Source organism: Epinephelus fuscoguttatus, linkage group LG11 (assembly GCF_011397635.1).
Source record: "Epinephelus fuscoguttatus linkage group LG11, E.fuscoguttatus.final_Chr_v1".
NCBI classification, from domain to species: Eukaryota; Metazoa; Chordata; class Actinopteri; order Perciformes; family Serranidae; genus Epinephelus; species Epinephelus fuscoguttatus.
Window position 1 is genome coordinate 2607697 of NC_064762.1, and position 27735 is coordinate 2635431.

At 42.1% G+C, this 27735-nt stretch overlaps 2 protein-coding genes across 2 annotated transcripts; one reads left to right on the forward strand and one right to left on the reverse strand.

Moving 5' to 3' along the window:
* Positions 1 to 1382: 1382 nt before the first annotated feature.
* On the reverse strand, positions 1383 to 12938 carry slc25a29 (solute carrier family 25 member 29). The gene is made up of 4 exons (XM_049590527.1): positions 12510 to 12938; positions 9783 to 9826; positions 8950 to 9033; positions 1383 to 6061 (listed from the first exon to the last, which is right to left on the reverse strand). Exons 1-4 carry the CDS (start codon positions 12535 to 12537, stop codon positions 5291 to 5293), a joined length of 927 nt encoding a protein of 308 aa, XP_049446484.1. The 5' UTR covers positions 12538 to 12938; the 3' UTR covers positions 1383 to 5290.
* A 2199-nt stretch (positions 12939 to 15137) lies between these two features.
* Positions 15138 to 27095, forward strand: slc25a47a (solute carrier family 25 member 47a). The gene is made up of 6 exons (XM_049590531.1): positions 15138 to 15273; positions 15702 to 15745; positions 15828 to 15899; positions 20725 to 20904; positions 21158 to 21422; positions 24456 to 27095. The coding sequence occupies exons 1-6, from the start codon at positions 15237 to 15239 to the stop codon at positions 24767 to 24769; spliced, it is 912 nt and encodes a 303-aa protein (XP_049446488.1). The 5' UTR covers positions 15138 to 15236; the 3' UTR covers positions 24770 to 27095.
* Positions 27096 to 27735: the final 640 nt, after the last annotated feature.

Genomic DNA, 27735 nt, shown 5'->3' on the forward strand with positions numbered 1-27735 from the left:
TGGAAGGAAACTGCAACTGCAACTTCCAGGTGAGCAAGCTACCTGTGGTGGCGCAGACGCTAAAGTGGTGCATGCTGATGACGTTGCATATTGACGTACGTCGTAACCTGTGATTCAGTAGTAAACGGCCATCGTACAATCTGCACACTTCAAACTTGACGTCATACCAAAGTTTATTAGATCCACGTCTCACAGTGTGTCATGCAGTGGTCTTATAAGATTGCTAAAATCGCACAGTGTATAGGCTAGAGGACATTAGGGCATGGGTGTCAAACTCATTGTAGTTCATGGACCACATCCAGCCCAATTATATCTCAGATGGGCTGCACCAGTAAAACCACCCCACGTCTGTCCGTCCTGGAAGAGGGATCCCTTCTCAGTTGCTCTTCCTGAGGTTTCTACTGTTTTGTTTCCCCATTAAAGGGTTTTTGGGGAATTTTTCCTGATCAGCTGTGAGGGTCTTAAGGACAGGGGGATGTCGTATGCTGTAAAGCCCTGTGAGGCAAATTGTGATTTGTGATATTGGGCTTTATAAATAAAATTGATTGATTGATTGATTAACCTATAAGTTCCATCAGCTCCAATATTTTCCTTTTTTTTCTGTAAAGAATTACAAGTACATTCTGGTCAGAATTTCCATGTGGGAAAAATCCAGGAAGTAAAGCAAACGTTGAGGAAGAGTACACTTGCAAGATAAATGTGACACTTTCTAATGTCACAATGGAGGGACAACTACGCAGGTTGATTTTAGCGCTGCTCATCGTGGACTATATTGCTGTCATTGTTCATTTTAGTCAAAGCATACAGTTTGAAAACGAGGCAAACGCGGCTCCAACTAGAAAACAATGTTTTGATGCACTGGATGTGCTGAATGTGCATATTAAGGCAGTACAGGAGGAGGTGCACATTAATAATCCTCCAGGACTGTAACATGCTCATGTTTAACCCAAACAATGTGTCATGTGACTGCAGTTGCTTCACATCCAGGTCGCAACACCTTCTCACCACAAACCAACCGCACCAGAGTTCCTTTGGAACCGGACTGAGACCACCTCTTCAAGAAGGTCTCGGTCCGGTTGTTTTGCTGTGTTCACACCTGCACAAACGAACCACACTGAGGGGAAAACGAACTTGAGTTCAACTGAACTGAGCCAAACAGGTGTGAAAGCAGCCTTAGTGACGCACCCATATTAGGTCTCATCAGTTAATGCTGTTCATCATAGAAAAGAGATTAGAGACTTGTATCTTAGTCACAGGGAGCGGTCCATGAATATCATCATTTGTTAATTATGGGAATTATTGTCATAACCCACAAGAACAATAGCTGTATTTATCCGTAGAGACGTAGAGAGGGTTGGGTCAGAAACAAACAAACAGCTGCTGAATCATTTTTATTCACCCATTCGTACAGATCCTCAGTGACAAATCTAGACAAATAGGTTCTGCAGGACTATGTTACAAAAATATCACGTCTCAGTTTTTCAGGTAAAATCTCTTCAGCTGAATCAAACTGATTAAACAGAGACTTTAAAAACGGCAGACATTGAGGGAACCACACGACTACTTTAGACTGAAAAATATGTTACACACTATGTATGTGTTTATATATCTCACATTAATAACATCCTGTACATATTGCAGTTTCACATCAGCAGGACTACATGTTAGCGCTCACACGGCAAAGTTTCAGATGTAATCTACCGTACAGAGATAACAGTCACTGTTTAAAGAGGTGGAATTATTGAGCAACTTCTACACACATACCAAAAATCCCTTTGCACTTAACACACTTTGATTTCTCATCATCACACACCATCAAACCAGAGTACAAAGCCTCAGAGAGTTTCAAGTTTCTCAGCAGCATTGAATGACAATTAGCATTCTGTCCTTCAACCATAGCAGTACAGTAAAAATATATGTATTCCTATGCCTTCAACTCTTCAGCTGAAACACCTGCGGGTCAATACAGGTGTGTTACAATCAACATACTAAAGGTGCCTTTCATAGCAGTCTTAATGCACACATGACAGCAGTAACGCTGGGTCAGACGTCAGCTCAGAGAAGCATTCAGGGGAACAGGTTTTCAGCAGCGCTGACGACTTACTGCTTTAACAGGGACTGACACGTTAGCGTTTTAGAGGGGACAAACTTTGATTGCTTTGGAGCAAGATGTTTGACATTCAGGCATACATTACAAAAATATGACTGGTTACTGAGCACACACATGCAGAAAGCAGACAACTCCCACTCACTAACAATACCTGTACATCATTAAATTAATTAGAAAATAAATACGTCAAGTTAAAGCCCCAATCCAATGCAGTATATTAATATGGGGAGACACGCATTTGCCAAGTTAAGCTGACAAAACTTTCTGCCCAATAAACACTAACTTAAGTTATAAATTAACTTTCTGCATTTTAGAGGCTCATTAAAAGGCTCTGTCCTCCACTAATCATTCACACCTCGGGTTATTTTACATCGTTTAACCTTTAACAATGTTTGTTTTTTGTTGAAGCAACAGCTGGCTTCGAGTACTTTTGGGTACAAATTTAATTGTTCTTCAGTCACTTTTAATTCTGATTTCCTCCAACCGTCACGCACGTGAAACAATCTCAGAGTAAAGCCTCTTTTACACAGAGATTCAGCAACACTGCCATTAAGAAGATCCATCGTCACACTGGCTTTAGATTGTTTATACTGAAACACCGCCGGCATAATGCTGCCATGATTTATGATTGTGGATAGCATGCTGCTGTTTCGGAAGTAAAAGAGGAGTGATGTGCAAGGGGGGGATTTATACTTAGGCGTCAAATCAATGCCGTACCTATGTCGTAGGCTCGCATCAATGTAGAGCCTGCAATGTACCCTACTCCGCAGCCTGACGTGCACCTCCCCCCATGTAATTCAAGGTCTTGGTGATGCAGACCTCCTGTCTATGTCTTTGTAAGCTGAAACCATTTCCCTTCACAAAATAGCATTTTAAGTGTGGTAGGTTTTTTATTCTAGCTTCATATGAGCAGAGGAAATCTCTGCTAGTCGCTAGGCTAATTTACACAATGTAAAATGCCATAGGCTTGTGCTAATAACGTTAGCATGTTGTATTTGTGGGGGAAATGTGTCCAGATAAAGACAAGTGTTTGTCTGTGAATGCTGCGAGTTATAGTGAAGCTGATTTGTGTACTTGTGTTTGAAACTGTCTCTATTAAGCCATGTTTAATGTGTGTTTAATGTGTGTTTTGAATCAACTGAACTTTACAGCACTTCACAGAAACCCCACCACCAACTAGTGTTTTGGAGGTGTAACTGCAGAGTGACACAGACACACCACTGCACAACTATAAATGCTCACATAGGCGCAAGCTCTGCAGAGAGCTGGCACACAAGTATAAATCCTGCTTAACACAACCCCATCTAGTGTGTGTGTGTGTGTGTGTGTGTGTGTGCAGTCCCGTGTGCTGGCTGTCCCTTTTAGGGGCTGTTCACATGAAATGTTTTTGCCCCCATTAATTCATAACTGTCAAGTCACACAGGGCAACGTGGCTAGTGCATCTTCACTTGAGCTGAAATTTTTCATTTGCATGATGCTGTGTCGCGAAAGAATATCAGAGTTAAGATCTGGTTGAGATTCCTCTGATGTCACCGAGAATCAGAACAAACAATGTGGCCACCTGAGGCCACCCGGAGCTCTGCCACTGAACGTCAGTACTGTAGAGACAGAACAAAAAAAAGAAAGGACTTGGAGAAAAGTGAGCAAAGTCACAGGACTACATGCGAAGTTCTTAAGCTATGTATTTGTGACGTGTGTGGGCCATTTCATTTAGTTGCTTCTTAGCAAAGTGCTCTAAGTAATTAAAATTTGTGCGTGTCGCTGTCTTAGTTCATGCTGGTTAGAAGCACGGAGCCTCCATTTTCACATCCCTAAATTCTAGCTATTGGTTTTACTTTACTGCAAACCAAGTTAGCCGTTAGCTGCCTTCCCCAGTTAGTTAGCACGGCTGTTAGCACGACTGTTCAGGGCAAAAATTCACCAGCTGCAAAATACTACACAAAACACTCCAGCAGCTGTATATGTGTGAATAACAAGACGCATGAACACACCATTACTTAACGCCAACTCCGCTCTGTTACTGCCTCCAGTGCCTACTACAACTCCCTCCCCTCATTCAGTGCTCATACGCTTTAAACAGAGCGGTCAGGTGCAATGACAGCCTTGAGCAGGCTGTGTAAAGGGGGCTATAGTCTGCCACAAATCACCACCACAGTGGTCCCTATTACACATTAACATTTGACAACAAGTTAAATACAAATGGAGTAAAATGAACGAGGGCCATCCAAAATATTTGGACATTTAAAGGCCTCTCAGTTTTAACCATTTCCAAAACTTTAAAGAGAGCCCCTAGAATACATTTCTGACCCTGCTATAACCACATCAAGCGCAGACTTAAAAGCTATTCTTAGAAAAATAACAGCACTTTACAAAAATAAAATAAAACAGGGGGACACAACATGCTAAACAAGACATACAACATAACGCCATCTAACACCCAGATTTACACATGACCAGACTTTACATTCGGTCCCTGAAGAGCCCTTCAGACCAGTGGATTCTGTTTACAGTAGGTACTGATATGTTCAGTATGGAGTAATAGTGCTTCAGTGAGGATTCGGTTGTAGCTGCAATATGTTTTTTGGTTTGATAGCACACGCGAGTTCTTATCAAACGCTACATTCCCTCTCTCTTGCTTGCTCGGCTCTTAAGAGGCTACAGTTCAGGTACAAACAGGTGCTTCAGCTTCCTCAAACAAAAATAAAAGTATTCATATTATAAGGCAGGAAAAAGATTTCCAATATACATTAAAAAAAGATATAAGTCAACGATATATACAGGTTCAGTTAAACACTGCACTTTTCAAGATGCCAACCGTCAGGCTCTACGGTGCACACACTACCCAGCCACGGACTTACAGTACTTTAGTGGCTCAGTAACAAGTCTAGATCAGCTTCACACACGAGATTTAAGCTGCTGCTAAAACCGTCCCCTTTACCAGTCTGCCTCCTCAGAGGCAAACCTGAAATGTAAAATCATGGCTAAAAAATAAATACAGTTTTTTCCTTTTTGACATGAAGTATAAACGAGCGTTTATATAAACCGGGTATTTCTGTCTCAAATGTGGGAATGACTGGTCTGATGGGAGACTGAGTCAGACAGTAGTAAAGAGTCTGTTGTAGATTTTGTCTTTCCATGCTCTTGTAAAGTGCCTGCCGTGAGGGTGAGACCTGTGGGTCATCACAGGCTGGAGGGTTGGGCCTGCTGCTGCATCTGTGCGTGGTGGCTTGGCTGAGCCATCTCACAGTCTTTAGGCCCCTCCTCCGCCCCGCGGGCGTATATGAGGAAGAGTGTGACAGTAGCAAAGGTCGCCGCATTCACAGGGAAGGCTCGTAGCAGCGTGGAGGTGAGGCCCCGTGTGAACACCATGTAGCCCTCTCTCCTGACACTCTGTCGCACGCAGTCAGCAATGCCACTGTACTGGTTGACACCGCCCACCCCGTCCGCCTGCAGCCGCGATTTGATCACGTCCACAGGGTAGGTGGAGAGCCAGGACGCGATGCCAGCCATGCCCCCGGCAAACAGCAGTTTGGGGATCATGAAGCGGTCATCTGGCTCGCAACCAAGGCTGCGCGTCATCACATCATAGGCCAGGAAATACACTCCGAAGCCAGGTGTCTCGCGGAGAAATGTGGTGACCATGCCTCTGTTCACGCCCCGCAGCCCCTCCCGGTTGTAGATGCGTGCCAAGCAGTCCAGGGAATTCTTGTACAGCTTCCTTGTGGACTTCTTCTCTCCAGTGCCCTGCATTTGCATGCGGGTTTTCGCCAACTCCATGGGGCAGCAGATGACACACTGGATCGCACCTGCTGCGGCACCAGCGAGGAACTGGTTCATTGGGGTGTCCTGTCCCAGCAGCCGCATGGTGTTTCCCTGAACACCAAACACTATGGCATTGATGAACGTAAGGCCCATCATGGGGGAGCCAATGCCTTTGTACAAACCAAACACCTGTGGAGAGGGTCAGAGACGTCACGTTACACAAAATGTGTGAAAACATCAGCATAAAATCACAGATGGAGCTGATTTTTCTTTTAAATAAAAACATTCAGGTTCTTACTTTAAAGGGCAAATATAGTGTTTTTCAACCTGACCCTTATTCTCCCATGTTTTTGTGGCTAAATCGCTAAAGGGAACAGCAATGACCTGCAGATGGCGGCCAGAAAACAGGCTGCAATGCAACCACCTCAGGCACTTGTACACAGTCACTTAACGACACCTGAAAGTGTTTGTTTTGTCCACTGACAGGTTCAGATTATTATTCTAAGTGTCTGACAACATTGTGGATGGATCACTACAGAGACTGAGCTTTTTGTGAAACAGTAAGATCATTTCTGTTTAACCAGAAACGGCCCTGAAATCGCTCTCACCAAACCCACCAGACTCCATTTAAATAATCAGTGATTTTATAATCAGAAAACACGCTTCACTTAAAGTCAACAAAAATGAAATAAAACTGATAAAAACTATTTTGGCTCATCTTTTTACAATTACAACAATCATCAACACTGATTTAGTTGAAATAAACCCTTAATTTACTAAATTAGATGTGTAAATGTGCTGCCTCTATACACGCTAAAATTACTGTTTATTTAAATGGGGTCTGGTGGGTTTGGAGATGGTGATTTCAGGACTGTTTCTGGTTAAACAAAAAGGATCTTACTCTTTAATAAAGATGTCTATCTCTGCAGGGATCCTTTACATAATGCTGTCAGACACTTAGAATAATAATCTGACCTTTTTGTTGAACAAAAAGATCAGCTAATGATGATTCAGCAGCTGTTTGTTCCTAATCCAACCTTCTCTATGCCTGTACGGATAAATACAGCTATTGTTCTTGTGGGTTATGACAAAAATTCCCATATTAACAAATATTGATGATATTCATGGGTCGCTCCCTGTGACAAAGATACAAATCTCTAATCTCTTTTCTGTTATTTATTGCTTCATATGTTTGCATCATCAAGAGGAACTTTTTTTTGTACTTTTCACATATTATACAGCAAAAAAATGTTAACAAACAGGTCGACAAAGTCACTAAACCTGTCACATTGCTATTTTACAAATGCCTGAAGAGTCTGAGGGTTGGGTAAGTTCACTATGTTTCAGTCTTGACCCTGTCTTCAGATATTCTTGTCTAGTGACTCATGGCAACAACAGTTTCGAAACTGGTCCAGTCCAGTTGAGCGCTGCAGCAAACAGGCTGCAATGTTACCACCCAAAGCATGTTCGCATCGTTAGGTGCGTCCACTTAAAGTGTTTGTTTTTGCCACTGACAGGATCAGATTATTATTTAAGTGTCTGACAGCATTATGGAAAGGATCCCTACAGAGATAGACCTTTTTGTTAAAGAGTAAGATCCTTTTTGTTTAACTAGTCAGTCCTGAAATCGCTCTTGCCAAACCCACCAGACTCCATTTAAATAAAGGGTAATTTTAACATGTATAGAGTCAACATATTATCACATCTAACTGGGTGAATTAAAGGTTTATTTCAACCAAACCAGAGTTGGTGATTGTTGGAGCAGTGAAAAGACGAACCAAGAGGGATTTTGTGGTTTTATTTCTGCTTCTGTTGACTATAAATGAAGTGTGTTTTACAATGATAAAAATACTGTTTTTTTAAATGGAGTCTGGTGGGTTTGGCGGTAGTGATTTTGGGGCTGTTTGTGGTGAAACAGAAATGATGTTTCTCTGTAGTGATGTGTCCACAATGTTGTCCAGCACTTGAAATAACAATCTGAACCTGCCAATGGCAAAAACAAGCACCTCTATTAGACGTACAGTGAGGGCGCACAAATGCCCCAAGTGGTTATATTGCAGCCTGTTTTGTCAGCAACTGTAGATCAAATCAACTGTCTAATCTAACTTTGTCCTCTAGTTACATAACTCATGTAATGGATAAAACTGGGGACAACTCCTGCATGTGCAAAACTCTTTCAACATGGTTCACCTGTGTTCATCTTTCCTATCATAGTCTCAATTTGATAATGAACCTACATCCTCTCTAGCAACCTCCTAAAAGCAGAATATATTATAAAGTGTTCTAGTGTAAAAGACATCATGTACTTCTTTTCAGGACAGTCATTTCTATAATAAAGGTGCCTGTAGCATGAGTGAAAAGAGTGAAACACCCCGAGGCTATTTAAATACTGATTCTGGAAACAGGTGCTGCTTCAGTTTGCCTTTTCACAAAAAATATCTTTTCTCCCCCTAGCTGTGACCTGCTACTGTTAGTTATTCTATTAAACGTTGAATATTGAGTCCTGTAATGTAAATGAGGCTGAAAATAGTTGTCCTGATCACTCGGGAGAAAAAACAAATCCCAACGATTGCACCAAAAGTAAAAAGAGAACATGGAGAAATTAATTCAACAAAAAGGAAAACAAAACTTCACTGAGCTTGAAAATAACCCACCCAAACATGTCTGTCCACCTTCAACAAAACTACACTTATCCCCACTCAAACCGTCGCACACTTCAGCCTCACAAGTTTAGGTGTCCAATTCAGTCTTAAGACCAAGAGTGACGTAACTCTGCTATCAGGTCACTGACTGTTAACTGCTGACCATAACAGCCACAGTGGCTGGACCTGGCTAAAGATAGGCTCTGTCCAACATAACTTCTGCACAGGTGTCAACATGACAGGCAGACTTTAAATCCTGAAGGTGAATGACACAAACAACAAAACATCTAAAGATAAAACGCATATTTCTGTCAACTCAGAAAACCAGAAAACCCTCACATATATTAAAGCAAACAAACCGTACATAACATAACCTTAGTCACTTGCATATTCATATATAAACATTAGATTTGTATTGGAAATAAATCCACGTACCGACTCCTGATGTATGATGGACTGGAAACAGTGGAAAGTCCCGCGGTACAGAGGCTTGTCGATACTTTGGACCTGAAGTCTCACCTGGAACAGAAGACAGTGATCAGTTAAACCCTTGAAAACCAATCTGTTTCCCTTCTAATATACAATCCATAACAGATGAAAGGTAGTAACAAAGTTCAGTTTAGTTAGCCGTCTATAACGTACAGGGATGACATGGCAACTTGGTGAAAAACATTCAGCATGAAACGGTCTGATAAATATGGAGAAGTTGTTGATCATGTTAGAGCAGGGATACCCAGAGCCTTACATCTGTCCCACAGACAATAGGCCTACACACTTATAAACAGCTCCTGGAAGAAGATCAGCTCTGCTCTCAGGATTTCAGGTAAATTGGCTGTATGATGCTTGTTAAGGTTGCTTAGCGACCCCAGACACAAGCTGCCACTGCGCTCTTGAAAGCTGGCACAGAAAAGACACAAGAGCAGTGCGGATGGAGGGACAACTACGCAGGTTGATTTTAGCGCTGCTCATCGTGGACTACATTGCTGTCATTGTTCATTTTAGTCAAAGCATACAGTTTGAAAACGAGGCGCGGCTCCAACTAGAAAACAATGTTTAGAAAATTAACTTGAGTTCAACTGAACCGATGCAAACAGGGCAGGTGTGAAAGCAGCCTTACACAAGATTAATCATAGAGTATTTAAAAGTTGTCTGGAGGGGAAATTGTTGTTCTAAGTTTAATGGTTTGTTGGTTTAAAAGGAAAATTCCCTTAAAAAAGGCTTTTAAAGTTGTTATAATGACACTGCGCCTTAAAAAAACCTTTACCCACCTTAACTGTGTCAAAAGGGTGTCCAACCAAGACTCCAGCAGCACCTGGAGACAAAGGAAACAAACGTGAGAACCTCTGTTGAATTCATGCCACTTCTATCTGATTATTTTAAGAAATCTGAACCCACTGACACATCAGGCATGTTTAACCAGTTTTCTCCCTATTGGACCCGTCTTTGAAGGCCAAAGCTCCTGCTGGTGGCACTGTTGTGTAATTTTAGAGTACGCTGCCATCTCCTCCGGGATAATGCAGCCTTATCGAGCCTGAGCCAGCACACTCGGCATCGTCACCTCCTAAAACTTTCTTTAGTGAGCCTTTGAAAGTTACATAATCTAGGCACTGGTGCCAGTTTGGGCTTCTCAGCTCAGTCTGTGTTAAAAGCAGATAACAGTTCTTGGACAGAACACAAACAATATTAAAGAGTGAGCCCAGAAACAAAGAACGTACTGATACTACAATCCTAGATATGACAGCATTATGTTTTTACAGGCCATGTGACGATGTAATTGCGTCTTCTCAGACATTTTCAGGGTGTCTTCAGGTATCAGACAGTTAAATTTAATGCTTTTAGGGTGCGTTCAAGACATCTTTTAACCACATTTGGGACAGATTTTTGGACAAATCATGTTTTACTTATTAAAGCATCACAGGTAAGCATTGCAGGCGAGTAGTATATATGTCACTTAACTTTTTTCCAGTGGATAAAACATAATAAAACGTACTATATCATGAAAAATATCAATATTGTGGCATGAAATTAAACGGCACAGCGGATTCTATCCTTAAAGTCTACTCCAAGAAATCCATAACATCTACAAGTACTGAATGATCTAAGGATTATTTGATTTGATTAATCATTCATCATTAAGTCAGGTGTGTCCTAGCTGGTCTTTGTTATCATGCGTAGCTGCCACTATTTGCAATTATATTAGGCTTCACCTCTCGCACATATTAACATACTTTTTGGCTTTGCTTTGTAGTAATCTTATTTTGTTTTTTATATCGCTTGTTTGAGAGTTTCAAATTTTTATTCTGTGTTGTCTGTCTGTAACTTATGTTGCTGCCTGTCTCGTCCAGGACACTCTGGAAAAGAGATTTTTAATCTCATCTCAAGCGTTTTTTCTGATTTAAGCAGAGTAAAATCCATATTATTACAGTGTTTTAAGGGTTAAAAACAATGATTATTATAATTATTATATTATAATCCTTAGAATATTAATAAAGAAATGATAGGCCTGCAGTAACTGTCTGCCCACCTGTTTCACAACAGTAAACAAACACGCACAGCGAGCTTATCCGTCATAAGCACCTGCTTTTGTCACCTGACCCATTTGTAAAAAGAGCCAATCAGGACTGAGTCCCGGCTGTAAGCCAGGAAAAGAACACAAGCAGGCGTGTGTGTCTGATACAATGACAAGCGGTCATTGACCTCAGCACGCTGGTATGATCCAAGTACAGGAAAAACAAGCACACGAGGATGTGGCTTCATTGTTATGACAGTTCTCCTCACTGTGTTTCCACCCATCGTTAAATGTCTGAACATGCAGGTTTGAAAACTGCAAAGACAGAGGGTGTTGTACGCTGTAAATATTGTAAAGCCACCTGAGGCATGTTTGGCTTTGTAAATAATATTCACAGGACATGTCACTTCGTTACGAGTTTGAGCCAAACTAGGCCGTCCTCAAACAGCAGCATCCAGCTTCCTGCTAAACTGCAGATGGCTTTCTGAATTATACCACCCTGTGAGAGAGGTGGAAAACCACATGGTCTGCCATGCCAGGCGCCCTTAAGAAAAGAAAGCATGGGATTGGTCTGCGAAGAGGTGTGTACTGTGATTCACGTCATCTGCCTTTGGTGTGGGTGTGTGTGTGTGTGTGTGTGTGTGGAAACTTTGCCAAGCCTACTGCCAAGCTCGAAAGCTCGGGTTGCACTTGTGTAATGTTTGCATGCTTTTAATTCAGCAGGGTGTACAAGTGACACCGGGGAGAAGGTTGGAGCACCCTTGGTGAGCTAGCACATCCCTGAAACAAAGAAATCATATCATCATATAATCAGGGTTGAATATTAGGGTTAAATATTAAGGTTTTTTCCATTTGTCACAGTGGCTGGTGGTTTCCAAACTCCATAAGCCACTCAGTAGATTAACATGTTTGTTTTGGCTGGCGGGTGAAACAAGTCTAGCCGCCACTTGCATATTTTATCAGTATTTGGCTGGCTGCTGATGCTGCGCTCCACCCCTGCTTGTAATATGCAGTAGGAGACAAACCATGCACCTGTTAGACTGAATGAAATTCAGATTGTGTCTTTGTAGGTTCACATATATAACTGTACCTTGTGATTTTTTAGCAATCACCAAACTGCAGCAGGGGAACAACACCAGATAGAAAGAAGTAACTGTTTCACAGTATCATATTCAACTTGACCCTGCAGCGGAGCCCAGTCACAGTGAGCTACCAGGTCTGATGCAATCAGGGGCATTTACAGGATTTGCCTCAGTGTGCCGACCTGCGGTGGAATTTAGAAAATGCACTGGTAATCTTGTGATGGAGTTGCATCACGTTAAAAGGGCGGTGTGTGGTTTGCTGCTACTGTGAGAGACACAGACAGAAATTCATCAGCGCTGTGTCACGCTGTAATGTCTCATAACAATGTCTCTTTGCCAGCTGCACTCATTTAATACAGACAGTATAATGTGGCTAACACAAGTGCAGCTTTGGAGCGACTTACCTCCTACGCATCCAGCAAGGAAGTCCATCGCAGCTCCTCAACGTCACCGAGCTGAAGGACTAAATATCACCGACTGAGGATGCTCACAGCGATTCAATGAAACGCTTTAATTATTCTTAAAAACCGTTTAACTCGATGTACAACTAACAGCCACTGTCCCTGTTTAATCTAGCTAATGGACTAATTGATGATGTTAGCTAGCTCTGTCTAGCTAACTTAGCCCGCCTTCAACACCTGACACACAAAAAACACTAATAACTGTGTTTTATTTCTTATTTTATGCTTCAGCTAGTTCTCTACCTGTGCTAATAAACCTCTCCTGCTGACCTACTCGACCTCAGTGAACCGTTGTGGCGTTTACAGTCAGTGCGGACACCGTCTCCGCTGCTGCCTGTGTGAAGGAGCTTTATTTCTGTAGCCGACAAGCTAGCGCCGCCGCAGGAAGTAACTAGTAAGGGGCGGGGCTTACCGGCATCGGGTCGGGTTTCCGTCCAATCAGAGTGAAGAGATGACGCCCACACCCCGCGCCACCTCCCGCTTCCAGACGTAATCCTCGTCACTGATTGGCTGTTCACCGCTCGCAGGGTTGAGCTGCGTCACAGGATCCGTGTGATGTTTTGCTTTTGAATGGACCGTGTATCAAGTCTCGTGTCAGAGGACGAAGGAAGTGTTGTCATTCACAAATGACATCGTAAACTGACGCTTTTTACCGGAACGCCTCTGAAACAGCCCCACATGTTGTATCACACTCCACTGTACAATGTTAGACTCAGTTAAATGGCGTCCTCTTGATACAAACGGGCTCCAGTTTATTTTAAATGCACCAACTTTAACTATCCCAATTGTTTCAAACTTTTTTGTTCCCTGAGAGTCAAATTATTGACAAAGAAGCTCTGAGATAGTGTTCATGGTGCCCCTTGTGTCTCAAGAAGTTGGTAAAACAAACACAAAAACCTACGTCTCGAGCTCCATCTCACTGAAATGCTCTGAACTATCATGACAATGTTTTCAGCAATGACGTCACTATTCCTCTTTCTACTTAGAAACGATTCATTTTTCTTTTGATTATGTTTAGTTTAAGGTTGTATTTATTTATTTATTTATTCTTTTCCTTTGCTTGACATTAGTTTGTTGTTTGTTAAATTGTTATACCATACAACACTGTGTCATTCATGTTATATTAATAATGTTATCTATAATTATGTAATAATGATAATAACTATCATTATTATTATTATTATTATTAGCCTATTACTATTTAATTTTATATACTTTATTAATGCCCCTGAGGGCAAATTCAATTTTTCACTCTGTTGTTAATTACACACAGGTCCGAACACACACATGCACAAACTGGACCTATACACTAAGTGAAGAGATGTCAGAGTGAGGGGGCTGCACATGACAGGCGCTCCGAGCGGTTGGGGGTTCGGTGCCTTGCTCAGGGGCAGTGCCCAGGAGTTGAACTGGCACCTCTCCAGCTACCAGTCCACGCTCCATATTTTGGTCCGGACGGGGACTTGAGCAGGCGACCCTCCGGTTCCCAACCCGAGTCCCTATGGACTGAGCTACTGCCGCCTCAAATTTTATTAATTTATTACATAATTATAGATAACCTTATTAATATAACATTAATGACACAATAGTAGTATTTCTAATAATTATGTCTTCTTTCTTCTATAATATAATAATAATCTTGTTATTAATAATATATTAATATAATTGTTATTATCTCTAAAACGAGATGATGCGTCTTAAGCGGTTTATCCTAATTAAATAATAGCAATAATAATAATAATAATAATAATCATAATAATAATTATTATTATGATTATTGTTATTATTATTATTATTGTTATTATTATTATTATTATATTAGTAGAAGTAGTAGTTGTGTTATAATTACTATTATTTCTTCTATTAAAATAATGATAATTATGAATACATCATTAATTCTCTCTAAAACGAGGTGATGTATCTCAAATGGTTTTTCCTGATGTAACAACAATAATACTATTACTAATAATAATCATCATCATAATAATAATAATAATTATTATTATTATTGTTATTATTATTATTAGTTGTTGTAGTCTCTAATAATTATTATTTATTATATTATAATTATTATTAATATATCATTAATTTAATTATAATCTCTAAAACGAGATGATGTATCTCAAATGGTTTATCCTGATGTAATAACAACAATACTACTACTAATGATAATTATCATTATTATTGTTATTATTATTATAATTGTTATTATTATTATTATGAGAAAGAAAGGTGCATCTTAAAGAAATGATATCATATCTGACAATTAATTTCATCTTCGCTATATTTCAGTTTATATGACAAACAATACAAAAGGTTGCAGCAGTAAAATCATATATATAAGTTGTATTGAAAAGTTTTTGACAAGTAATTTATTTGTATATAACGCCTGATGTGAAATAATTAGAACATTTAAATATTAATCTTTCATGTCATTTTGTTATACACACACGGCGCGCGCACACAAAGTCAACTCGCGTTCGCTGAGACACAATAAATCTTTCGGCCATCTTCGGCTCAAGTCGGAGCCAATGTTTTCAGCCGTTGCGTCACGCCTCTTCTCCACGTCACCGCAGCAGGATACTCAAGGTTACGGTGAGCAGTAGCACGCTGGAGGAAGAATGGACTCATATCTGAGCAGTGTCCGTCGGTCAGTCACCATCTGACAGGATGCATATCGCTGACTTTGTGTCCGGATCATTTGCAGGTAACCGCTCGTGCAGCCTGTAGCTAACTGTTAGCTTACTGTTAGCATTAGCCGGCTGGGTGTGTGCTAAGTGGCTAGCTACTGTATTAGCATGGTGCTGATGAGACAGCATGGGGGAAGATCAGGTAATCCGTGACGTGTAGTTTGAACGTTATGCGTCTTGTAAAACGGGTTGAGCTTGATCTCTTATATCTATGCAGATTTAATATTTGTTGAGTTATATGAGTTAAAGCAGCAGCAGCAGCAGTAAACACAGCACACACACTAGTGTTGTCATATGTACACTTGTGTTTCATACATGTAGACAGCCTGAGATCATCTCACTGAGAGAACACAGCTACACAGTACACAGCACAGTTAAAGCCCACAACCTTGGCTGTGCTCTTGTTGTGTCCTTGATGCTCTGTTGTCTCTGCAAACACAAACAGGGGCATGTGGAGTTGCAGTGGGATACCCTCTGGACACGGTCAAGGTACACTGAACATTACATATATCTCAAACAGCCAAGATGTTTGTGCGACAAATTAACATCTTAACATTCTTTATATTTCTAGGTGCGGATCCAGACCCAGAAACAGTTCACAGGGATATGGCAGTGTTTTGTTGCGACATTTTCAAAAGAAGGGGTGAGTGGAACAGTGTAGACTACATGATACCAGGTGTTTTACTTTATTGCCTCAAGGGGAATTTGCATTGCACAACTGAGCATGAACACATCAACACCACAAAACAAAACATAAAAACACACATTAAAAAAGTATCACCATTGGTGCCAGTTCGACTATAAGATGACTGCTTTATCCTCTTGCACTCCACACCCATTTTGTAGCAAAAACGCCTAAAATGACATACCCAAATTTAAATGACTGTAGCTTCTGAACCGCTCTGACTACATGCATGCATGAGGTCTTGCCAGAAAGAAAACTCCCTGAGGTTTCTTGTGAAAGTGTCAGAAACACTCTAGGTGATACAGAGACAGAGTAATGGGCCTCTGAAGTCAGTCAAAAATTGAAGATTGTGCCTAAAATAAAATAAGGTGAATAACTGTCTGTGGCTTCATCTGAGCAGGTAAATGACACCGTGGGGCTGTAGGCACACTATCAATGAACACTTGTTTCAAATTTGAAGAAGACTGCTCAAAGTATGACCATTCTACAGTGTTTTTTCCATGAAAAGATCCAGGCGGAGCTCGGCTTCAAAACAGTACTGTCAGTGATCAAACAACACTCAGCCAGCTTCAAACATTGTACCTTATTGAAATCAGGTGTGATTATGATAGCTGATGTTGTTTATGACACAGAAACACCATAAAATATCACCAAATAAAGCCATATGAAACGTGAAAGTTATGATCCCACTTTCAAGACGGTATATCTCAGCCAAAAATAGTGGTAGGAGTGAGACTCTTACCTTTTATAAAACAGCTACGTGCCCGCTAACAGCTCCACATAAGATCGCGAGTAATCCTTTAACTTTTCCCGTCGAAAAACAGCATGACATGACTTGTCACCACTCATCGCGATTTTGGACTTTGTGTGTTTAGGCTGCTCTGGTGCCAAATACATAATAAATAAAAGAAAAACAATGTTATTTTTGAAAAGTCGAGAGCTTCCTGACTCCAGCAATACCAAACATCACATGGTTTGATGACATAGTGCGCCTGGGAGATACCATTTAACAGGAGGGGGGGAGCGAGGACGTCGACGTCCTGGCAGAGTTAGAGGTTTTAATACCACTTTCAGTCCACATCCTGGGCATGCTATACCTGCACCCTGGAGCCTTAGTACATGTTCAGACCATAGAGGGTGCAGTGCATCTATCTTGTGAGCTAGATTCATTCTGCACTGCTCTGTCATGTGAGTAAAAGTTTCTTTATTCTAGTCGTAGTCGCTGTGTGCATATCATAGTATCAGTGTCCCGTTGGTGTATGTTGCTATGCAATTCCCCACCAAAGCACTTGGGGGCGCGGTGTTCTTTTATACACCTACCTAGACTCTGACGTCTATGGTCGCTGCTCGTTCATTGTTTATCTTCTGGCTTTGCTCAAGTCACAGTGAAGATGGCGACCAAGAGAGAAAGACTGTTGCTCGAAATGATCGACATTGAACAACAAATGCTCTTGTTAAATTACATCCATCTTTTAATCAAATCTCAAAACACAACTGATCACAATGGAGACTTTTGAAAATGGCGGTGTTGTGGTACTGCAGCAGGAAGTGAAACCTTGCAAAATGCTGGGAATGATGTAGTTTGAAGGACCAATCATAGCTCTTGCGGTCTGTGTTGGGTCTGCGCTGCCTCAACGTGTGGTTACAGTTTTTTGGAGGTGCACGTCGCATCTCTGCATCGGTCGCAGAGGGACGCAGACGCATAAACCTGGCTTAACACTGCACATTTGTTCTCCAGTTATCTTGCCACGGAGTTTAATAACCCGATCTATTTAAGAACAAACTTTTCTCAGATCACTGAGAAGTTGAGACGCAACAACATTGGGTGTGTAGAAAGCATTGTTAAGTCAGGAAGCTGCAGATGAAAAGAATATGAGAAGAGCAGTTAAGTGTCCGAACCAAGTTCATGTCACACCATCCAAGGTGTTCCAGTCATGCTCGGATGCCAGTTTGGGCTCGCAAAGTCAGGAGCAACACATGTGAAGAGACAATGTAGCTGCTGTGCTATAATTGGCGTTTGTGTTTCTGGGAAAGCATTTACAGATGTATAGAGTGAGGCAATGACATGGCTCTGTAGCCTGTGGAATAGCAAATTGAATAAAGTGAACCAGCACCAGGCAGGCCAGCTTTATTGGGACAGCACATTTCATACACCAGGGCAATTCAAAGTGCTTTACAGAGCAATATTATCTACATATAATAAAGGATACAGATTTACAACAAGTAGGTACAATTACTAAATGTACAATTTAAAAAAAAAAAAAAAAAGACAAGAGGTGCAACGATACTGAAATGGAGTAAAACTAGAACGACAGGTTCATATCATCTGAAATGGAGGCAGGACCAATTTATGATACACGGCATAAGAGTGAACAGTGTTGAACATTTTTGAATGATTTGTGAAAGCTGCAAGGCTGATGTGTTCATTCATGAGATCAACATTTATCGTAAATAATGTTGTAAATGGCCTTTACTGTGTGAGGAGCTTAAGTTTTCTAGGTTTTTCTTGCTCCCTTGTTCTTTCGTTTTCTTCAGCGTTGGATATAATGGTGTTGAACACTCTTGACGACAGTCTAGTAGGACCAACATGTTAGTGTTACTAATAAACTGAAGCTGAGCAGGAGCAGTGTGGGATTTTCTGTTGAAAGTCTCAAGCAACTGCTGAGCAGGAATAATGTTGGAAACAGAGCGTTCATGTGGTAAATGTGTCACTGAAGGTTAGGTAACAACGTCAAAAGGTGTAACGTGAACTAGAGCTGCAATAATTAACCTATTAAAGGCATAGTGCACCCAAAAATGAAAATTCAGCCATTATCTACTCACCCATATGCCGAGGGAGGCTCAGGTGAAGTTTTAGAGTCCTCACATCACTTGCAGAGATCCAAGGGGAGAGGAGGTAGCAACACAACTCCACCTAATGGAGGCTGACGGCGCCCCAGATTCAAATGTCCAAAAACACATAATTGAAACCACAAAATATCTCCATACTGCTCGCAGCGTCCGTGCTGATCCAAGTGTCCTGAAGCCCCGACATAAAAAGTTGTTTGGAAAAACCTCATTTGCGCTCACGTGTGTGTGCTCACGTGTGTGTGCTCACGTGTGCTCACGTGTGCTCACGTGTGTGTGCTCACGTGTGTGTGTGTGTGCTCACGTGTGTGTGCTCACGTGAGACCAGCGAAAGCACCTGAACACACAGGAAGGCGGTGCCCAGAGAGGCAGTCAGAGCTACAGGCTACAGTGAGGCTAAAAACAGAGTTCAAATGAGGTTTTTCCAAACAACTTTTTATGTCGGGGCTTCAGGACACTTGGATCACTACGGACGAGCAGTATGGAGATATTTTGTGGTTTCAATTATGTGTTTTTGGACGTTTGAATCTGGGGCACCATCAGCCTCCATTAGGTGGAGTCGTGTTGCTACCTCCTCTCCCCTTGGATCTCTGCAAGTGATGTGAGGACTCTAAAACTTCACCTGAGCCTCCCTCGGCATATGGGTGAGTAGATAATGGTAGTTTTCATTTTTGGGTGCACTATCCCTTTAACCAGTTTGAGTTTAATGGAAAAAAACCCCCAACAAATTCAGAATGTTTCTCCTTTTTCAAAAGCTGTAAAATATGAGGAATATTCTGATTACCAGAGGCTTGGATTGACGCCATATGCAGTCGGAACAAGAGTCCACTTCATCTCTGAGTTATTGCAGAGAAGTCTGGCACCAGTCGCTGCTGCTGGTTTCATCTAAACAGAAAATAAGTACAGTTTTCAAAATCGAATACATAAGGAGCAAATATCTGGCTTCCAGATAAGAATTAACAGGATGTACAATTATAATTTAGCATTAACCCTTTGAAACCTGGAGTGACATCACTTTTCTTGTGCTGCTTTCAGATGCCTTTCACAAGTATTTAAATCTTTAAACCCTGATCGAATTGGTGTGATTCTTTCAAAAACATGGGCAGTGAAGAACTTGGTAAGAAGTGTCCTACAAATTGTGGGGGAGAAAAACAGCTAGGGAAGCATTTATAATTGTTATATTTAAAAAAAAACCAAAAAAAACAAATTCTAATTTTCATGTTTTGAATTTTCCGTTTTTAGTTTTCTTACAAATGCTTTGCTTATTTTTTCTTTTGTTTGTTGCCTTCATCCCAGGTTTTTTAAAGAAACAAGCCAATTTGCTGAAGTTTCAAAGGGTTAAATAACAAGCATCAATGTGCTTCAAACGAAAATGCACCAAGAGTAAAGGAACTCACATTTTCACCTAGACACACAATTATTGCCAGAGCTCAGTGTCCTGCTGCAGGTCCTTCAACAAGAGCTCACACCTGAATTCAGTCACCTATAAATGGGCTCTCATCAGGCCAGGCTCCTTCCGCTTCCTGCTCCTCCTCCAGACCTGTTTTTCACAACAAAAGTAAACTGGATATCTTTGTGATGTGGACAGAAAAAGACATTTGAGGATGTTGTCTTGGACTTTAATGTTTTACATCATTTTCTGACATTTTATAGACCAAACAAGAATCAATTAATCATTCAAATATCACCAGATTGACAATGAAAATGGCAGCCTTAATGTGAATCTACACATGTTCATCAACTTTCTTAGACAAGCATTATTCTGGTTATCTGCAAATCATCAGAGTGGACTTGGTCTTGGATGCCAGTTAGCCTGCAGCAGAATGTAAAGACAGTTTAATTGCTGAAAGAAGTAAAGTGGTAGATGAGGAGCAGGGAGCTTTGTCTGCCACTGCTCACTGGTTTATCATTGGTTCTCTCTCATTTGTGTCTTCAGGTGCATGGCTTCTTCAAAGGCATGTCCTTCCCCGTCACCACCATCTCTTTGACGTCCTCAGTGGTGTTTGGCACGTACAGGAACTGCCTGCAGTGTCTGAGTCAGGCCAGAGGAGCTGGTTTTGGTCCGAACACCAAACTAGAAATCTTCCTGTCTGGCTTGGCGGGAGGTATAGCTCAGGTGACACATAGGGTTTTACACATCCTCTGAAAATGGGTGAATCATGTGCCTCAATAATCTGTGTTCTATCATCTGCAATTTAGACTTTAAAGGGTAATGCATAGTTTACCTCCATGTGTATATTTGGCACCTGAACACATTTCCCTCACCCCCCAGGTGTTTACGCCTTGTAGGCAGTTTTATTTGCTCATGTTTTGAGATATCTGCTTCTGAGACTTCTGCTGTTGCGTCTCTCCTTATCTGCCTCCAACAGACGTCAGTGATGTCTCCAGGTGACATCGTGAAAGTTCGTCTGCAGTGTCAGACGGAGTCCAAGAGAGGAGGCACCAACATGCCCAAACCCAAGTACCGTGGTCCAGTTCATTGTCTGCTGAGCATTATCAAAGAGGAGGGGTTCATGGGGCTGTACAGAGGAGCGCTCCCGCTCATGCTGAGAGATGGGCCGTCCTACGCTACGTACTTTCTGACTTATGCAACCATTTGTGAATGGCTGACAGGCGGCAGCAAGAAAAGACCAGGTGAGCGAAGTCAAGTCAGCGTTTTCTTTCATGTAAAGGCTTCAGTTCTTTGTGATATACAAACGTGTAGCAGACGATCGGATCACAGGTGGACAGCAACATTTACAGGTGTGAATGCACCCTCACTCTTTAGATCCAATCGAACTGGTACGCATATGACCACATGCTTTCAGCAGTGTGTACACTCATGTGTCCGCCCACCTATCTGATGTCATTGCTTATCTGACGCCTCACTGGATGAGAAAATTTTTGTTGGTGCAGTTGCACAGATGCAGAGCTAAAGGACCATCTCTGGGGTCGCTCTACCCTCAGCGAACAGTCTGTTCAACGTCTGCCTGGTTAGCACAATCTAGCATAGCAGCAGCTGTTAAAAGGTCCCAGCAAACTCACACCAACACCAAAATGGCTCAACTCTGGCGTTAAGTTATGTGAGCCGCGTGATGTTAACAGTTATTCCTGTCCTTGTGTGTGTGCAGGCAGACTCTCCCTAACTCCTCTCAGCATGGAGCTCACACTCCTGCAGCAGTAGTCTTCTTTCTTAGGCTTTTCACAGTGCATATTAGCCCGGGGCCAAAGATAGTCCTGGGCTCCTTCTCACACACTCATCATTGACTCAGAGTTAACCAAAGCCCAGGGCTGTTTGATTCACACCGCACTTCCACAGTCCCTGGGCTCAATGTCCTTTGAACAACACAACTAATGTTTACATTTGAGAATAATGAGCGATGACTCTTTAACAACAAGAAGCAACATGAAGATGTCCCCATTAGCAGGGCTTCATGTGAGAGCTGTGCTGAAAAGAAGACCTCTATTATTTATCTTTAAGGAAGTTTTTTCTGGTCATATTGTTGTTTTAATTTGCTTGCTAGGTACCTCCAGTTTCGTTTAGCAATAGTTACCTTGGTTACATTATAAACATACAGCATGCATGTACTGATGGCATGATGAAGAAGTCGTGTGACTGGACAACAAAAATGTGATGAAAATTTCATTAGCTCTGTTTCACGTTGGCAACTTTTAGCCTCGTGTTTAGTAGATATTCAGGGGATAAACTGCAGGCTAACCCTGCCCTGGAGCAGGGCCAGAAAACCAAAAGCTACACATTGGGATGTGCCAGCGTGAAAAGGATCCTCAACCTCAGGCTAACAGCTTCCTTAAGCTGGAGGTAAGTGCAGTGTGAAAAGGGCTTTGCAGCAGTGAAGCAGAGGGACTGCAGGGTGCGCTAGCTTGTCTCATGACGGACACAGAAATGTCACATTTGGTCTTTGCAAATGGAAAAGATGTAGCCTACATGTTTACTTCACTACAGAGGGGGACCAAGTAGTTACTCGAGGCATGTCGAGACGCATTGTCATGGCAGGAGTGAACAGACAGATTTAGAGTTTAGTTTCGTTTATTTAAGGGGATAGTGCACCCAAAAATGAAAATTCAGCCATTATCTACTCACCCATATGCCGAGGGAGGCTCAGGTGAAGTTTTAGAGTCCTCACATCACTTGCAGAGATCCAAGGGGAGAGGAGGTAGCAACACAACTCCACCTAATGGAGGCTGACGGCGCCCCAGATTCAAACGTCCAAAAACACATAACTGAAACCACAAAATATCTCCATACTGCTCGTCCGTAGTGATCCAAGTGTCCTGAAGCCCCGACATAAAAAGTTGTTTGGAAAAACCTCATTTGAACTCTGTTTTTAGCCTCATTGTAGCCTGTAGCTCTGACTGCCTCTCTGGGCACTGCCTTCCTGTGTGTTCAGGTGCTTTCGCTGGTCTCACGTGAGCACACACACGTGAGCGCAAATGAGGTTTTTCCAAACAACTTTTTATGTCGGGGCTTCAGGACACTTGGATCACTACGGACAAGCAGTATGGAGATATTTTGTGGTTTCAGTTATGTGTTTTTGGACGTTTGAATCTGGGGCGCCGTCAGCCTCCATTAGGTGGAGTTGTGTTGCTACCTCCTCTCCCCTTGGATCTCTGCAAGTGATGTGAGGACTCTAAAACTTCACCTGAGCCTCCCTCGGCATAAGGGTGAGTAGATAATGGCTGAATTTTCATTTTTGGGTGCACTATCCCTTTAATGGGGCCATGCACAACACAGCTGTTGAGCCAGACTTAGCTGTATAGCTAATTCCCATCTGCGTTCCCTGAGCAGGAGAATAATAAAAAGAGTACAATATAGTCAGTTGAAAGCAACAGGGATGCACCCGACTCAGATTTATGTTAGTTGAATGAGATTCATACAAATATTCAATGATTTTCTTTTTTTCCCAAATACATTTTAAAGTGTGAACAGGCTCAGTGAGACGTGGCATTCACTCGTAATAGTGAACAAGCTAACTATGCTTACGATGATCGGAAACGTGCAACATTATATTTTTGCCAACACTACATGTCAAACAAAAGCCAGAGACTGTGTCGTATTGAGCAGCTGTGAGCTGTGAACTCAACAAGTCCAAGAAGAAGAGAGAAGAACGTTATCTGGGAGCCTTACGGTTGAAAGTTTCTCCTCCTCTGTGCCGCTGCATCATGTCCACAGCTGTCTGTAACAAAGAATACCGTGAAAGACGAGCGATCGCTCTGCAGCATAATCTGGGGTCCAGAATGTCCCCAGAAGTAACATACTGGCTGCTCGACTTGAAGCAATCTCAGTCGACTGAGGGGTCTCCGACTGATGATTCCAATCTCCAGCTTGGGAGGCAGCCCAAGAAAGCACATCGGTTTGCAAGCAACGCATCACACATAAACACATCAAACAGATATATATCAGTGAGTTATGTGATGATTTTTGCTCTTAAATATAATCAACATCCATAGTAATAAAATATCTGATAAACGTGTGAAGGTAACTGTTCAATCAAAGCTCTCATTCGTATCTCTGGTTCAGTTATTATGTTATAAAGTCATGTGCTTAAAATTAGATACTAAAAATCTTTCCCCTTTACGGTACAAATTCCTTGAGGATTTAAAAAGACACGTTAAAAATTAAAATGTCAGTGTATCCCTTTAACGTCACTGTCTTTTCCTTTCCTCCAGATTGGAGTGGTGTGATGTTTGCTGGTGGAGTAGCAGGGATGGTAGGTTGGACTATAGGAACACCCATGGACGTGATCAAAGCCCGCCTGCAGGTGGACGGAGCGCGGGAGACGAGGCGATACAAAGGCTTCTTCCACTGCATCACGGAGACGGTGAGGGTGGAGGGAGCGGGGGTGTTCTTCAAGAGCTTAGGCATCAACTGTCTGCGCGCTTTCCCCGTCAACATGGTGGTGTTTGTTACGTACGAGGTTCTCACCGGGTTCCTGCGAGACGGACCCGACAGCGTTGACCCTCCTCGGATGGGGTTCGAATAGCATTGACTGACGCTGTTGTCCAGGCCACGTATTCTGTTGGAGTTTATGTTTAATGCTGATGTTTTACAGACATGATGGCGAGGAGATCTGGCAACTGTTGCACTGCAGTATTTTAATATTTGAGCTGTTACGTGTTTAATAATCAGTTAGGTCAGTATTACATCCTAATATGCTCAGGGACTAATGTATCAGTAATATAGGCACTTCTGGTACCAGATTGAACCAGCAAACGTTTCACCACTAGATGGCTCCCCAGGCCAGCTTGTTACCGTCTTCTGTCCTTGAGCTGTATATTTATGACGAGAGAACACTCTGCACAACTGGTGTAGTGTTTCACCAGAGGAGCAGCACACTAATAAACCTCACCGGTGTTTAGATTGCTAAAACATAAGCTATATTTAACTGCTCTCAAGACCCATTGATGGCCTTGACTGTGGAGTTTTATGAATGAGCTGCAGGATGCACAGTCTACAGTGTGATACCCGTCCAGTCCCACTCTGCATGTATGCATATTTAAACAGCCATGACTCACACGCAGCTCAGCAGCAAAATGGCAAAGCTGGACGATTTGAATTAAACACATTATGTTGGTATTTTTAAACCCTGATGAACTGGATCTATGAAAGAAGTGTTTTATAAATAGAATTGTAATAAGAAAGCAGCCCAGGAGCCTGAAGGGAATGTTGGCATTGTACGTTTCTGCAAACCACCGTTTCTGTTTCTATGAGCTGACTTTGCCATCAGGTGTTAGAGGGAATGGCTGATGACATGGCACCTTGGCGAGACCACCGTTCAAGACCAGCAAACAGCAAAACTGGTTGTTTTTTTTTAGAGCTGTCGCCGTGTATCCAGCGGCTTTTTAGTCATCAAACGTTGGTGTTTTTTAGTGACTCACCGCTGTTTTTCCACCGAGGATACTGAGATGTTGCTGCATTTCCTGCCGGGATTGTTCCCTACAAGAAATGGTTTATATTTTACAGACATTGCTGTGTTTTCTGCCGGAACAGGTCTTTGAAAAAAGTCGTTTTTTACTGAGACATTGGCGCTTTTTCAGCTGTGATCGTGCTGCTGCTTTAAAACTAAACATGATCTTTTCTTAACGTTTTGAGCCTTAACCTAACCACACGTCTACCACATTCATTCATTCATTGATTTTCCATAACCGCTTATCCTATTCAGGGTCGGGGGGGGGGGGCTGGAGCCGATCCCAGCCGACATTTGTACGCCCTGCACAGGTCACCAGACTATCACAAGGCTGACACACTAGCCCTTTTTAAACAGGAAGTGTGCAAAAAGCCCAATCAGTCTTTTTTCAGCATTGGCAGTATAAAAACAAAATCGTGGAGTGCAGCAAAATGCCGCCTACCTACTGTTGTTTATACAGAATGTGCCTTTTTCGGGGCAATGGGGGGCGTGAGCAAGTAACAAAACGTGTAGCTCAGCGTGTGACGTAAACAGTGACGTGGGAGGGAAGCCGCGGCTGGTCAGTCCTTCGGTGATTCTCTCATAAGTCGGCCCGTCCTTCACCGTCCCCGTCATCTGATGGTTAATGGCCTCTTCGTTTGCGAGGATAAGGAGGGCGCGCAATTCCTTGTCTCCCCAGTTGCTCATCTTTACAGTGTCTGTCAGGTTTGTGTTTCCCTCTTGCTACTGGCTGCTCGCTAATTCCTGCTATCAGCTGTTTCCTGTTTATCCACCGCCAGTGGCTCGCATGTGCAGCGTCATCAACAGCTCCTCCCGTTGCGGAAGGCCGCCTCGGTCTGTTTAAACTAAAAGGGTTCCACCAATATGTCTACCCTGCGAGGAGGAAAATTGGGCACCTCAGATCAACTCACCAATCCGGCTCTGTGTGTCTAAACGCTCGCAGCTTGCCGGCAAAACGGCCCAACATTCGTGGAAAATTTGGCAGTGTAAAAGGGGTTATAGAGACAGACAACCATTCACACTCACATTTACACCTACGGACAATTTAGAGTCACCAATAGAGCTCGTAAGTCACGCCCCTTCACAAAGCGCTCTGACACAAAACCTAACAGTATCAAACTTCTTCCCGCTAAATTGTAGCCTTCTTTGCACGAAAAAATATATTAAAAATTCACCAACAACACCTGTGAAATTCATGGCACAATTCAAACGGGACCAGAAAATAATTTTCATCTAGCCATTGGAATACATTATGAGAAATCGATTTTTAAGGTCCCATGTACCAGAAACACGCAACTTAAGAGCTCAATTAACCTGCATGTCTTTGGACTGTGGGAGGAAGCTGGAGTACCTGGAGGAAACCCACGCTGACACGGGGAGAACATGCAAACTCCACACAGAAGGGCTCCCCCACCCTGGGTTAGGACCAGGAACCCTCTTGCTGTGAGGCGACAGTGCTAACCACTGCACCACAGCGTTGTTCAAATGTAAAGTTTTATTGTATCTGCTACTTAATGACATACAAATGTGTCGCACGATGCCAACATTGTCCTGGCGATTGGGCTGTAAGAAACAGAAAACCCAACATAATAATTGTATGTTTGCGTATCTTCCACTCATACATTCATAGTTTTGCTTTAACGCACAATACAAAACATTTTAAGTACTGACATCTTGACATTTAAAGGGCACAGGTTTGGTCTCGGAGTGGGGCACACCGTGAAATCAGGGTTCTTCTACTTGGGAAAAAAATGTGAATTTATTTGTGCAATTTATTTGTATCATCATCATCATCATCATGAAAATGCTTATTGTGCCTTCCATAATAAAGGAAGTTTAACAAAATCTCCCAGAGTCTCTGTTTCATTACTGAACACTGCTAACTGAAGTCCTGAAGCTCTAAAGGAAAGAAATAGGAAATATTAATGACTTTATTTGTAGAGCAAATTTCGAGCTGAAGGTGAAGAAAATACCAAACAAAAGTGATACTAATAATTGAACACATAATGCAGGCTTACATATACACATGGCTACAAATACAT

Excerpts from the sequence above, each read along its gene's own strand:
- slc25a29 (XM_049590527.1), bottom strand. The coding sequence starts at position 12,537 with ATGGACTTCCTTGCTGGATGCGTAGGAG. Across the intron at positions 9,827-12,509 it reads CCTTGCTGGATGCGTAGGAG|GTGCTGCTGGAGTCTTGGTT; the intron begins GTAAGTCGCTCC and ends CTTTGTCTCCAG. Across the intron at positions 6,062-8,949 it reads CCATCATACATCAGGAGTCG|GTGTTTGGTTTGTACAAAGG; the intron begins GTACGTGGATTT and ends CCCTCTCCACAG.
- slc25a47a (XM_049590531.1), top strand. The coding sequence starts at position 15,237 with ATGCATATCGCTGACTTTGTGTCCGGATCATTTGCAG. Across the intron at positions 15,900-20,724 it reads CGACATTTTCAAAAGAAGGG|GTGCATGGCTTCTTCAAAGG; the intron begins GTGAGTGGAACA and ends TTGTGTCTTCAG. Across the intron at positions 20,905-21,157 it reads TGGCGGGAGGTATAGCTCAG|ACGTCAGTGATGTCTCCAGG; the intron begins GTGACACATAGG and ends TGCCTCCAACAG.